Source organism: Lynx rufus, unplaced genomic scaffold (assembly GCF_022079265.1).
Source record: "Lynx rufus isolate CCGP_SWC_20201006 ecotype Redwood Valley unplaced genomic scaffold, mLynRuf1.p SCAF_1, whole genome shotgun sequence".
NCBI lineage: Eukaryota > Metazoa > Chordata > Mammalia > Carnivora > Felidae > Lynx > Lynx rufus.
In genome coordinates this window covers 84,119,112-84,133,435 of record NW_025814823.1, presented here as the reverse complement: position 1 = coordinate 84,133,435, position 14,324 = coordinate 84,119,112, and the positions used below count along the sequence as shown (strand labels likewise).

The 14,324-nt window shown below is 37.7% G+C and overlaps 1 protein-coding gene across 1 annotated transcript; it reads right to left on the bottom strand.

Moving 5' to 3' along the window:
• Window positions 1-13,186: 13,186 nt before the first annotated feature.
• LOC124508836 (olfactory receptor 2H1-like) lies at window positions 13,187-14,113 on the bottom strand. Its single transcript, XM_047075485.1, has one exon. The coding sequence runs from the start codon at window positions 14,111-14,113 to the stop codon at window positions 13,187-13,189; it is 927 nt and encodes a 308-aa protein (XP_046931441.1).
• Window positions 14,114-14,324: the final 211 nt, after the last annotated feature.

Here is a 14,324-nt window from a genome sequence, read left to right as displayed (position 1 = left end):
TTAAAATTTATTGCAAGCCTGGTTTAGTGGTCACAAACTTCTTTAGTTTTTGTTTGTCTGAGAAACTCTTTATCTCCTTTTATATTCTGAATGACAACCTTGCAATTCTTAGTTGCATATTTTCTGATTTTGCATATTGAATATATCCCACCACTCTTTTCTGGACTGAAATGTATCTGTGGACAGATCTGCTGAGAACCTCAGTTTTATTCCCTTGTAGGTTAAGGACTTTCTTTCCCTTGCTGCTTTTATGATTTGTTTCTTGTGTGAGTATTTTGTGATTTTGACTAGGATATGCATTGGTGATGGTTGATTTTTGTTGAATCTAAGGGGAGTTCTTTGTGCTTCTTGAATTTTGATGTCTGTGTCTTTTCCCAGATTAGGAAATTTTTCAGTTATAATTTGCTCACATAAACCATCTTCCCCTTTTTCTCTCTGTTCATCTTCTCAGACTCTTATAATATGAATGTTATTCCTTTTTAATAAGTCAATCAATTCCTTAAGTCTTGCATTATACTCTTTTCCCTTTGTTTCCCTCTTTTTTCCTGATTCATTCTTTTCTATAATTTTACCTTGTATATTACTGATTCACTGTTCTGCTTCGTCCACCCTTGCCGTCACGACATCCATTTGAGATTGCATCTCAGTTATAGCACTTTTATTTTCAGTCTGACTAGATTTTAGTTCTTTCATCTCTACTGAAAGAGAGTCTCTGGTGTCTTCTATGCTCTTTTCAACCCAAGCTAGTGTTCTTATATCATTGTTTTAAATTATAGTTCAGACATCTTATATATATTGGTGATAATTACGTCCCTGGCCATCATTTCTTTCTGTTCTTTTTTTTTGGGGGGGTGGTATATTCGATCTTGTTATTTTGGAGGAAGAAATAAATAATAAAATTAAAATTAAATTTAAAAAATTACAAACAAAACAAAACAAAATCAAATAAAGGAAGAGAGATCCTAGTTGTGTTTCAGTATTCTTATTGAGAGAAGCTAGATAGAAAAAAGAATAACAAGGAAGAAAAATACTTAAAACTTAAAAATAATATAAGAATACAAAATAGAATAAAAATAAAAATATTACTCATTCTGTATCCAAGAAAGAAAAGAAAAGAAAAAAAAGGAAAAGAAAAAAAGAAAGAAAGAGAGAGAGACACAAACAATACAAGCAAAAACAAAAACATTGGATATGAAAAAATGAACATGAAATTCAAATGAATTTAGATCCAGTTTTCCCTAGAACTGAAACTGAAGCACGCTACTGTCCATAGACAACAATTTGAAGAGATTTGTGCTGGTATTTGTAGGGGGTTTGTAGTTTATATGTAGAGAAATTTATCCACTTCTTCAAGTTTGTTCAATTTTTTGGTAAATAGTTTCTCATAACATTCTCTTGTGATTGTGTATATTGCTGTGGTGTTGGTAGTTATTTCTCATCTCTCATCTGTGATATTATTTATGTGGGTACTTTCTCTCTCTCTGTCTCTTTCTCTCTTTGGTAAGTCTGGCTAGAAGCCTATCATTTTTTTCAAAGAACTGGACCCTGGTGTCGATGGTCTGTTCTATTGTTTTTGTAATTTCTATATAATTTATTTCTGCTCTAATCTTCATTTTTCCTTTCTTCTGCAGTATTTAGGCTCCATTTGTTGTTCTTTTTCTAGTTCCTTTAGGTGTAAGGTTGGGTTCTTTATTTGAAATTTTTCTTGTTTCTTGAGGAAGACCTGTTGTGCTATGTGCCTCCCTCTTAGGCCTGCATTTGCCACATCCCAAAAAGGTCCCAAAGATTTTGGACCATGGCATTTTCTTTTCTTTTTTTTTTCTTTTTTTTTAAATTAAGTTTATTTATTTTGAGACAGAGAGTGCAGGGGGAGGGGCAGAGAGAGAGAGAGAGAGAGCGAGAGCACACATTTCAAGCAGGTCCCACACTGACAGTAAGGAGCCTGATGTGGGGCTTGAACTCACAAGCTGTGGAATCATGACCTGAGCTGAAATCAAGAGTTAAATGCTTGATTGAGCCACCTAAGTGACCTGGACCATTGTATTTTTATTTTCATTTGTTTCCATGTATTTTTAATTTCTTCTTTTATTTCCTGGTTGACCCATTCATTGTTTAGTAGCATGTTATTTAACCTCCATGTATTTGTGGTATTTCCACATTTTGTTTCCTATGGTTGACCTCTAGTTTCATATTGTTGTTGACTGGCTGGGTCTGTGACTGGCATGGGCTGGAGGTCCTAGATCTTTCTGTGCTATATTTATTCTGTAAGGAAAACCAAAGCTGAAGTGGGGATAGTTCAGAATAATTCTTATGCTCTCCAAACAGTCGGTGCTTTTAAAACTGAAGTGGGTACCAGCTAGAGTGTCCCAAGTCTCAAAATGCAGAGTGCACCTTGGCAGTATAGCTGAGGCTGAACTAGGTATTATCTGGATTGCCCACAGACTGCCTGTACAGAGGGTGCCCTTGCAGGACAGCTGAAACTTAAGGAGGTGAAGACAAGAGATCATGGTGTTCTCCACACATAAGGTACCCTGACAGACAACTAAATCTAAGGTGGGTTTAATCTGGTATATCTCAGGATGCTCCACATAGTGAGTGTCCTGGCAGGGCAGCTGGAGCTGAGACAATGTGTGAGCTGAAGAATCCTTGGAATTTGTGCAGAAGCTGCCCTGGAAGTATAGCTTTGCCTGAAGTTCATGCAAGCTGGTGTTGACAGGGATATATGCACAGAGGAAACAACAAGATAGCTGAACTTGAAGTGGTGCTCCAAAGCTATCTGTGCAGAGTGTGTACTGGAATGGTGACTAGGTTTGAGGCAAGGTATAGACTGGGAGTTTCTGGGGGTGCTTCATGCTGAGGGCACCCTGGCAGGGTAGCTAAAGTGGGTGTGGGATGGTGTGGTGCCTGGTGCCATAGTAGGACAGCTGAAGCTGAAGTGGTCATGTCAGTGTATCCTAGACTGCTCAGCACAGAGAGTGTCCTGGTTGAGTGAATGATCCAAGGTCAACATGGGCAGGAATATTTTGTGGATATTCTGTGGGGGATATTCTGTTAGTTGGGGAAGCTGGATCCAAACCAGATGTCAGCTGGGAGGTTCTGGAGCACTCTGTGCTGTGGTGCCCTAGCAAGCCATCTGAAATTGAAGTAGTGTGGCCCTGGAGTGTTCCATGTGCTTTGTGCCTGGGTTACCTTGGCACAAAGCTTGAAGCTGTAGTTAATACTAACCAGAGCTGTCCTGGTTGGACAGCTGGGGCTGGTGTTGGCTAGGGTCCTGTGGCTTACTGAAGTGGCAGGCCAGTTAGGGGGACTGGATTTTACACTGGCCTGTTCTTTCAAGGTGGAAGTGGATTGTAAAACGTGTGGCCATCCCTCCCACCCAGAGAGAATCCCAGAAGCTCGTTCACCATTTGTCAGAGTTCTGGAGCTGACTTTTTTTTTTTTATATATTTGCTCTTTTAAACCTCAGCCTTGTTTTTCTATGCCTAAGTGCAGACTGGTCTGCTCCAGCTCCCTCAGTACTATCCCTGCCCACTTCAGTTCATAGTATCAGGTGTGGGGGTCCCATTTGTTACTGTGTCTCCATCTCTCTTGCTGTTCCTTTTGCCTTTTCCTCTATCTATTCTTGTAGGGAAGCTCTTAATTCACCCTTTTATTCTTCTTCAAAAAGAAATGTTGTATCAATAGGTGCAATTTTGTGCATTCCATGGAAGAAGCAATTTCAGGGTCTTCCTCTCACCATCTTGACTTCTATTTTCTAGGTGTGTTTAGAATTGAGGAGAATTGCTATGAGCTAATAGTAGGAAAGTTTTGTTAATAGTTTGAGAAGAGTGATCTTGGAGAACACAATGGTTAATAAAATAGTTGAGGATATTGCATTTGTAGGACAACCCTGAGATATCCATTTGAGATTGAGTTTAGAAATTTAATTAAGCATGTTTAGTAGGTAATCCATGAAACGTAGTCAGCATGATGTTTTTCAAATAGTAATCAATGTGTTAACTACAATTAATTCTATTAACCAACCATGGCAAGAATAATGACAATAGCAACTTACCAATACTTTTACAGACTTAGCGTTACTAGAATGGAGAAAACATGTCAGATTCATTTACACTTTTCTAATTCTTGTAATTTGCAGCATATAATAGCAGTTCTATAGCTGGTTGTTTAATTGAATTGGTCAATGTGGATGAGTAAAGACTGAATAACCAGTATTCTGTATGCATCAATTAATGACACCCTACCCCTACACATTCACTCTAATCTGTGATTAGCCATTTTTGACGGCTTACCTGGTTTACCCTCTAACATTCGGTATATCTACTCAGAATTACAATGTTATATAAATTGTAAATATTTGTGCATGAACTATTTTTCCATCTAGAGGGTTATAAGCTATAAATTTTGAACTTTTGTTAAAATTTCATAAAGATTTGTCTAGACAGGTCTTTTAATAAACTGTATTAAGCAATTGAGAGGACTTTAAATCTTGAAATACAAGTCATTCAATTGCAGCAAATATTAAAGTACATCTTTAATATTTTTCTCACTTCCAAATTTTTTTTCAAATCTTTTCCTCAGAAATTCTTATTTGCATCTTGAATCTCTCAAACAAAAACTCAAATTTTATTACCTTTTCCACTTTCTTTCTATATCCCTTCTCTTTTTATTCTATTTCGTGATCTTCTGTGTCTTAATTTAAATGTTCAAAACTAAGTTTTATTTCTCCAAATTTCTTACATGTTCTAGTTTAATATCTCATCTTATGTTCTTATCTCTCTGAGCAGTTTAATCAGAGTTCCCTTTCAAAAAAGTCTTTTGATTACACACTTTTTCTTTTTAAAAATTCTATTCATTTCTTTTGATTTCTATCTTCTATTTTAGAAATTTTCTTCAAAATCTGGTGACCCCTGATTTTTTGCTGATGAGAATATCTTGGGCAAAAGCATATCTTAACTGGTAAGCATCACAGAACTATGATTTCAATGATTCATTTGGGAAGCCCTAGAATAATCAGTATTCTGGTTATTCTCCTTGGAATGGTCTGTTTCCATTGAAAATAATCTGTCCGATTAATGTACCAGGTTACTCCTCCTTTAAGCTTTTGCAGTTTCTTCCAGCATAATTTAACTTCCTTCTGAGCATTAGCCATTGCCAACCTAATAGTTTGCCTTTTTTTAAGCTTTAATAAGTCAAATACTGTTTATGCTTCTGCTTTCCAGCTTCTAAAACTTTATTGCTGTTGTCTTCTTTTCCAAGCTCCTGGTCCTTGTGTATTTATGCATTAAGCATAATAGTTTCCCTAATGAGTTTGTAAACGTGTATATAGAGAGACATATGGGAATAGAGCTTTCCTTAATTTAACAAAACTACAGTATGTAGAAAATATCTTTCAGGTAACATCTTCTTTCATTAAGATATAAGAATTTGTAAATTTACATGTAAAAGCATATAGGAATAGCTGTATGCTTAACTCATTGAAATTATACTGTGTATCAACCTTTCAAGTAGCATCTCCTTTTATTAAGATATATGTTTTTGTAAGGTATGTGTAAAATCATATGGGGATAGCCCTGTACTTAACTCATTGAAAGTATACTGTGTATAAACTTTCTTTTGAGTAACGTCTTCTTTAAGATACGTTTTTGTAAAGATATGTGTAGGAGTATATGGGACTAGCCATATGTTTAATTAATTGATACTACTGTGAAAAAGAAAAAAAGTAAATTTTATGTTTTCCTTACTTTTATTTCTGAGAAGTGTTTATTATTTATTTATTTTTGGGACAGAAAGAGAGAGAAACAGTGAGTAAGAGAGAGGGAGAGAGAGAATCCCAAGCAGGCTCCATGCTATCAGCACAGAGCCAGACACGGGGTTTGAATTCAGAAACCAAGAGTTTGTTGCTTAACAGACTGAGCCACCCAGGTGCCCCTCCCCTTAATTTTAAGGGAAAATTTACCTGAATTAATAATTCAGTATTGATAGTTTTATTTTCTCAGGATTTTCATTTGACACCTCCTCTTTGATATGTTGATTATTTAGAGGTACATTTGCTTTCCATATAAATAGGGATTTTCCTGAAATGCTTACATTTTTATGCTATTAATTTCTAGTCTTATATCATTATTATAATTTTAGCTATTATATATTTGTTTAGGTTTATTTTGTGTACTATGATGTGACCTATTAATAAATGTTTATCTGCCTTTGAAAAATTCATTTTTTCGAATATCATAATTTCTTGGATATTATATTCCATTATTTTTCTATCCTGCAAAATGGGAGTCTTGATTTTTTTTTTTCATTCAAAGTTTGTTTTTTACTTTTTTGAATCAGTAAGAAAAGATCAGTGACAATTTCAGAGGCTACTTTTGGGCACACTGGAAATTAGGCTGATTTCTAAAACAAAATCATAAAATTCCATTCCATAAAAATTCCATTTGTTGAACTAATTTAACACTTATTCTTATCTTTGTGCTTATTAATATGGACTCAGTATGAAGACAGTGATCAAATTCAAAAGGATTTTTCCACATAGTTACTAAGACTGACAAGGAGTGAGGTACTATTAAAGACAGGAATATTTTAAGGTGGAAGTAAATGTAACAAGTACTATTATTAAAAAGTATTAATGGTATATTGTGGGACAAGAGAGTAAAAAAATAATGAAGTTAGAACAAACACTTAGCTACATTTCATCTGGCCATGTGTAGTGAAACAAGTGGCTATTCTTACAATTCTTCCTTCTCTGAATTTTTTAAAGATATTCCTACAATCTTCCTTCTCTGAATTTTTTTTAAGTTCTCCAAAATACCCAATTCATACAACTACTTAATTTTTTTTAATGTTTATTTATTTTTGACACAATGCAAGAGACAGAGTGCAAGCATCAGAGGGGCAGACAGAGGGAGACACATCAGTCTGACTGTGGCCCAGCGGTGGGCTGGGGAGAGACATTGGGTCTGAATGCAGCCCCATCCTCCAACACAAGTTATGCTGGACAAAAAACGGAAGTGCCCTGGAGTTTGGAGCTACCACAGGGACTACCCAAAATGGTGAAACATAAGAATTCTCCTCAAAAGAAACTCCAGGAAGGGGCGACAGATAACAAATTGATCAAAAACGATTTAAGCAATAATGGAATAAGAATTTAGAATAATAGTCATAAAATTAATCGTGGGGCTTGAAAAAAGCATAGAGGACAGCAGAGAATCTATGGGTACAGATCAAGGGACTAAGAAATAGTCATGAGGAGCTAAAAAATGCTATAAATGAGGTGCAAAATAAAATGGAGGTGGCCATAGCACGGACTGAAGAAGTGGAGGAGAGAAAAGGTGAATTAGAAGTTAAAATTATGGAAAAAGAGGAAGCTGAGAAAAAGATAAAAAAAAATCCAGGAGTATGAGGGGAGAACTAGAGAACTAAGTGATGCAAACAGAACAATATCAGTATCATAGGAATTCCAGAAGCAGAAGAGAGAGAGAAAAGGCCTGAATGTGTACTTGAACAAATCATAGCTGAGAACTTCCCTGATCTGGGGAAGGAAAAAGGCATTGAAATCCAAGAGGCACAGAGAACTCCCTTCAGATGTAACTTGAATAAATCTTCTGTAGGACATATCAGAGTGAAACTGGCAAAATACAAGTATAAAGAGAGAATTCTGAAAGAAGCTAGGGATATATAGGCCATGATCTACAATGGTAGACACATAAGGGTAGTAGCAGACCTATCTACTGTAACCTGGCAGGCCAGAAAGGAATGTCAGGAAATCTTCAATGTGATGAACAGGAAAATATGCAGCCGAGAATCCTTTATCCAGCAAGTCTGTCATTCAGAATAGAATGAAAGAAAAAGGTTTTCCAAAAAAAACCAAAAACTGAAGGAATTCATCACCACTAAACCAGCCCTACAAGAGATCCAAAGGGGGATTCTGTGAGTGAAATGTTTCAAGGACCACAAAGGACCAGAGACATCACTACAAGCATGAAACCTACAGACATCACAATGACTCTAAACCCATATCTTTGAATAATAACACTGAATGTAAATGGACAAAATGCTCCAGTCAAAAGACATAGGGTATGAGAGTGGATAAAAATACAAGACCCATCTATTTGCTGTCTATGAGAGACTCATTTTAGACCTGAGGACACCTTGAGATTGAAAGTGAGGGGATGGAGAACTATCATGATCCTGGAAATCAAAAGAAAGCTGGAGTAGCCATACTTATATCAAACTAAACTTATATCAGACAAACTAGAGATGATTAAGGGCATTATATAATAATTACAGGGTCTATTCATCAGGAAGAGCTAACAATTATAAATGTGTATGCACTGAATATGGGAGCCCCCAAATATATATAAACAATCAATCACAAACATAAGCAACCTTATTGATAAGAATGTGGTAATTGCAAGGGACTTTAATACCCCACTTAGAGCAATGGATAGAACATCTAGACACAAGACCAATAAAGAAACAAGGACCCTGAATGATACATTGGATCAGATGGACTTGACAGATATATTTAGAGCTCTGTATCCCAAAGCAAAAGAATATACTTTCTTCTCAAGTACACATGAAACATTCCCCAAGATAGATCACATACAAGGTCACAAAACAGCCCTTCATAAGTATACAAGAATTTAGATCATACCATGCACACTTTCATACCAAAATGCTATGAAACCTGAAATCAACCACAGGAAAAAGTCTGGAAAACCTCCAAAAGCATGTAGGTTAAAGAACACCCTACTAAAGAATGAATGGGTCAACCAGGAAATTAGACAAGAAATTAAAAAATAAATGAAAACAAATGAAAATGAAAATACAACAATCCAAACGCTTTGGGATGAGCAAAGGCAGTTCTGAGAGGAAAATATTACAATCCAGGCCTATCTCACGAAATAAGAAAAATCCCAAATACAAAATCTAACAGCACACCTAAAGGAAATAGAAACAGAACAGCAAAGATACTCCAAACTCAGAAGAAGGAAAATAATAAAGATCAGAACAGAAATAATATAGAATCTAAAAAAACTAGAGCAGATCAATGAAACCAAGAGTTCGTTTTTTGAACAAATAAACAAAATTGATAAACCTGTAGCCAGGCTTTGCAAAAAGAAAAGAGGATGAGCCAAATAGATAGAATCATGAATGAAAATGGAATTATTACAATGGATCCCTAAGAAATACAAACACTTATCAGGGAATACTATGAAGAATTATATGCCGACAAACTGGACAACCTGGAAGAAATGGAAAAATTCCTAAGCAGACACCCACTTCCAAAACTTAAATAGGAAGATAGAAAACTTGAACAGACCCATAACCAGCGAAGAAATTGAATCAGTTATCAAAAACCTCCCAACAAGAGTCCCAGACCAGATGGTGAATCTGGGGAATGCTACCAGACATTTTAAGCAGAGATAATACCTATCCTTCTCAAGCTGTTCCAAAAAATAGAAAGGGAAGAAAAACTTCCAGACTCATTCTATAAGTCAGCATTATTTGATTCCCAAACCAGACAGAGACTCAGCAAAAAAAGAGAACTAGAGGCCAATATCCCTGATGAATATGGATGGAAAAATTCTCAACAAGATACTAGCAAATCGAATTTATTAGCATATAAAAATAATTATTCACCATGATCAAGTGGGATTAATTCCTTGGATGCAGGGCTGGTTCAACATTCGCAAATCAATCAATGTGATACATCACATTAATAAAAAAAGGAAAAGAACAATATGATCCTGTCAATCGATGCAGAACAAGAATTTGACAAAATTCAGCATCCTTTCGTAATAAACCTCCCCGAGAAAGCCAGGATAGAAGGAACATACTTAACCTTCATAAAAGCCATTTATGAAAAGCCCACAGCTAGTATCATCCTCAAAGGGGAAAAACTGAAAGTTTTACCCCTGAGATCAGGAACACAGCAGGGATGTCCACTCTCACCGCTGTTGTTTAACAGTGTTGGAACTTCTAGCATCAGCAATCAGACAAAAAAAAAAAAGGAAATTAAAGGCATCAAAATTGGCAAAGATGAAGTCAAATTTTCACTTTTTGCAGATGACATGATATTATGCACGGACAACCCGATAGACTCCACCAAAAGTCTGCTAAAACTGATACGTAATTTCATCAACGTCTCAGGATACAAAATCAATGTACAGAAATCAGTTGCATTCTTATACACTAATACTGAAGCAAAGGAAAGACAAATAAAGAAACTGATCCAATTCACAATTGCACCAAGAATTATAAAATACATAGGAATAAACTTAACCAAAGATGTAAAAGATCTGTGTGTGAAAACTACAGAAAGCTTATGAAGGAAGTTGAAGAAGATACAAAGAATTTGAAAAACATTCCGTGCTCATGGATTGGAAGAATAAATATTGCTAAAATGTCAATACTTCCCAAAGCTATCTACACATTCAATGCAATCCCAATCAAAATTGCACCAGCATTCTTCTCAAAGCTAGAACAAGCAATCCTAAAATTTGTATGGAATCACAAAAGACCCTGAATAGCCAAAGTAATATTGAAGAATAAGACCAAAGTGGGAGGCATCACAATCCCAGGCTTTAGCCTCTCCTACAAAGCTGTCATCATCAAGACAGCATGGTATTGGCACAAAAACAGATACATAGACCAATGGAATAAAATAGAGACTCCAGAATGGACCCACTAAAGTATGGCCAACTAATCTTTGACAAAGCAGTAAAGAGTATCCAATGTAAAAAAGACAGTCTCTTTAACAAATGGTGCTGGGAGAACTGGACAGCAACATGCAGAAGAATGAAACTAGACCACTTTCTTACACCATTCACAAAAACAAACTCAAAATGGATAAAGGACCGGAATGTGAGACAGGAAACCATCAAAACCCTAGATGAGAAAACAGGAAAAAACCTCTCTGACCTCAGCTACAGCAATTTCTTACTTGACACATCCCCAAAGGCAAGGGAATTAAAAGCAAGAGTGAAGTATTGGGACCTCATGAAGATAAAAATCTTCTGCACTGCAAAGGAAACAATCAACAAAACTAAAAGGCAACCAACGGAATGGGAAAAGATATTTGCAAATGACATATCGGACAAAGGACTAGTAACCAAAATCTATAAAGAATTCACCAAACTCTCCACCCGAAAAACAAATAACCCAGTGAAGAAATGGGCAGAAAACATGAATAGACACTTCTCTAAAGAAGACATCCAGATGGCCCACAGGCACATGAAAAAGATGCTCAATGTCAGTCATCATCAGGGAAATACAAATCAAAACCACACTGAGATGTCACCTCACGCCAGTCAGAGTGGCTAAAATGAACAAATGAGGAGACCATAGACACTGGCAAAGATGTGGATAAAAAGGAACCCTCTTGCACTGTTGGTGGGAATGCAAATTGGTGCAGCCACTCTGGAAAACAGTGTGGAGGTTCTTCAAAAATTAAAACTAGATCTACCCTATGACCCAGCAATAGCACTGCTAGGAATTTCCTCAAGGGATACAGGAGTGCTGCTGCATAGGGGCACTTGTATCCCAATGTTTATAGCAGCACTTTCAACAATAGCCAAATTATGGAAAGAGCCTAAATGTCCATCAACTGATGAATGGAATCAGAAATTGTGGTTTATGTACACAATGGAATACTATTTGGCAATGAGAAAGAATGAAATATGGCCTTTTGTAGCATCATGTATGGAACTGGAGAGTGTTTTGCTAAGTGAAATAAGTCATACAGAGAAAGACAGATACCATATGTTTTCACTCTTATGTGGATCTTGAGAAACTTAACAGAAGACCATGGGGGAGGGGAAGGGAAAAAAAAGTTACAGAGGGAGGGAGCCAAAACATAAGAGACCCTTAAAAACTGATAACAAACTGAGGGTTTATGGGAGGTGGGAGGGAGGGGAGGATGGGTGATGGGCATTGAGGAGGGCACCTGTTGGGATGAGCACTGGGTGTTGTATAGAAACCAGTTTAACAATAAAATTTATATTAAAAAAAAGAGTTTCTTTTCCTTGGGTGTTCGCGCTGGTGCAAGCAAGTTTGGTGAGGGGAACTGGTTACCTTTGGAATTTCGGCTGGGGCATGGGAGAGGGAGATGGTGTTTGCAGGGCCTTTGTTCCCCTGCTGAGCTGAGTTCTGTCTTCTGGAGCTCAACAGCTCTTCCTCCCAGTGTCCTCTTGCTCTCCCTGCTCTCTGAGAGCAGAGCTGTTGACTTTTAACATTCTAGATGTTAAGTCCTGCTGGCTGTCAGAACTCATGGAGTCCAGCCCCTCCGCTTTTGCAAGCCAGACTTTGGGGGCTCTGCCTTGCTGGGTGAGCTGCCCTTCCACTGCCCCAGCTCCCTCCCGCCATTCTGTGTAGTATGCACCACCTCTCCACCCTTCCTACCCTCTTTTGTGGGCCTCTTGTCTCTGCTTGGCTCCAAAGTTTCTGTTCTGTTAGTCTTCTGTAGTTTTTCTGGGTTGTTTAGGCAGATGTAGGTGGCATCTAAGCAATCAGCAGGAGGAGGTGAGCCCAGCGTCCTCCTCCTACACAGCCATATTCCCAAAAAACTCCCATAAGAGACTCTTAAAAACTGAGAATAAACTGAGGGTTGATGGGGGGTGGGAATGTGGGTGATAGGCATTGAGGAGGGCACCTGTTGGGGTGAGCACTGGGTGTTGTATGGAAACAAATCTGACAATGAATTTCATATTAAAAAAAACTGGCATTGTATTTGTACAGATATATTGTTTTAACAAAATTACATATAAAAGTATAGGGTTAAAAGTTCATTAATAAATTACTGCCTTTGAAACAAAACCACACTTTTTTAAAACCTTTTTTTTAACGTTTATTCAGTTTTGAGAGAAGAGACAGAACACAAGCAGGGGAGGGGCAGAGAGAGAGGGAGACAGAGAATCTGAAGCAAGTTCTAGGCTCTTAGCTGACAGCACAGAGCCTGACCCAGCGCTTGAACTCATGAACCGCAAGATCATGACCTGAGCTGAAGTCAGATGTTTAAGCAACTGAGCCACCCAGGTGCCCAATTTTTTAAAAAATTTTTTGAAGTTTTTATTTATTTTTGAAGGACAGAGAGAGCACAAGCGGGGGAGGGGCAGAAACGGAGGGAGACACAGAATCTGAGGCAGGCTCCAGGCTCTGAGCTGACACCATGGAGCCCACATTATGGTGATCCTCTTCTTAGCAGTTGTATCAGGGCATCTTTTACATCTTTGTTCCTTAGGGAATAGATGAGCGGATTTAACAATGGTGTGACCACAGTGTAGAAGAATGTAAAGAACTTGCTATAATTTGAAGCAAAGTGATTCTTAGGGTATGTATACACTGGTGCCACTGTTCCATAAAACATAAAGACCACAATGAGGTGGGAGGAGCAGGTGGCAATGGCTTTCTGTCTGCCATCCTTGGATTGGATTTTACCTAAAGCTTGAGCTATGTAGCCATAAGAAGTCAGGATCAACCCCAGTGGTACGATGGTGAAAAGAACAGCAGAGACTGTCATCTGCCACTCACTGGCCGAGGTGTCTCCACATGTCAAGCGTATGAGGGCAGGAACCTCACAGAGAAAGTCATCTAGGCGGTGGTGGGTGCAGAAGGGAAGCTGAAGTGTGACAGGAATCTGGGTAACAGATTCTATTAGGCCAGAGATCCAGGCTATTAGCACCAGCTTCCAACAGAACTGATGATCCATGATGATGGTATAGTGCAGGGGTTGGCAGATAGCAATGTAACGATCAAAGGCCATCACCACCAACATGACACATTCTGTGGCACCAAGACAGAGTAACATGCAGAGTTGGATGACACAGCCTGTATAGGTGATGATCTTGCCAGGTCCCCACAAGTTGGACAACATATGGGGAACAGTGGTTGTGGTAAAGCAGAGATCCAAGAAGGAAAGATTGCTAAGAAAGAAGTACATGGGAGTGTAGAGATGAGGGTCCACACAAGAAAGCAAGATAATAGTTGAGTTGGAGAGGATGATCATTGTGTACAAGATGATCACAATCCAGAAAAGAAGCATTTCTAGATGAGGCCATTCAGAGAAACCAAGAAGAATGAAGCCAGTTGGGAAACTCTTGTTGGTCATCACTGGTGCTTTTGGCAATGGAGTTTGAATATAATTGTAACAAAAATTTTGTGAATGGATTTTTGAAGATTCTTCTGTTATTTATTTCGGGAAGGCAAACATTATTAGCTCTCCTGTGGGTCTTAGGGCAGGAGAAATATGAGTGTTGTATATTATACCAATAGGATACAACTTCTCTTCAACAAGGCTGTTTCTTTTATACAAAAGAGGT

Bases quoted from the DNA above. Each gene is read 5' to 3' on its own strand.
- LOC124508836 (XM_047075485.1), bottom strand. From the start codon at position 14,113: ATGACCAACAAGAGTTTCCCAACTGGCTTCATTCTTCTTGGTTTCTCT.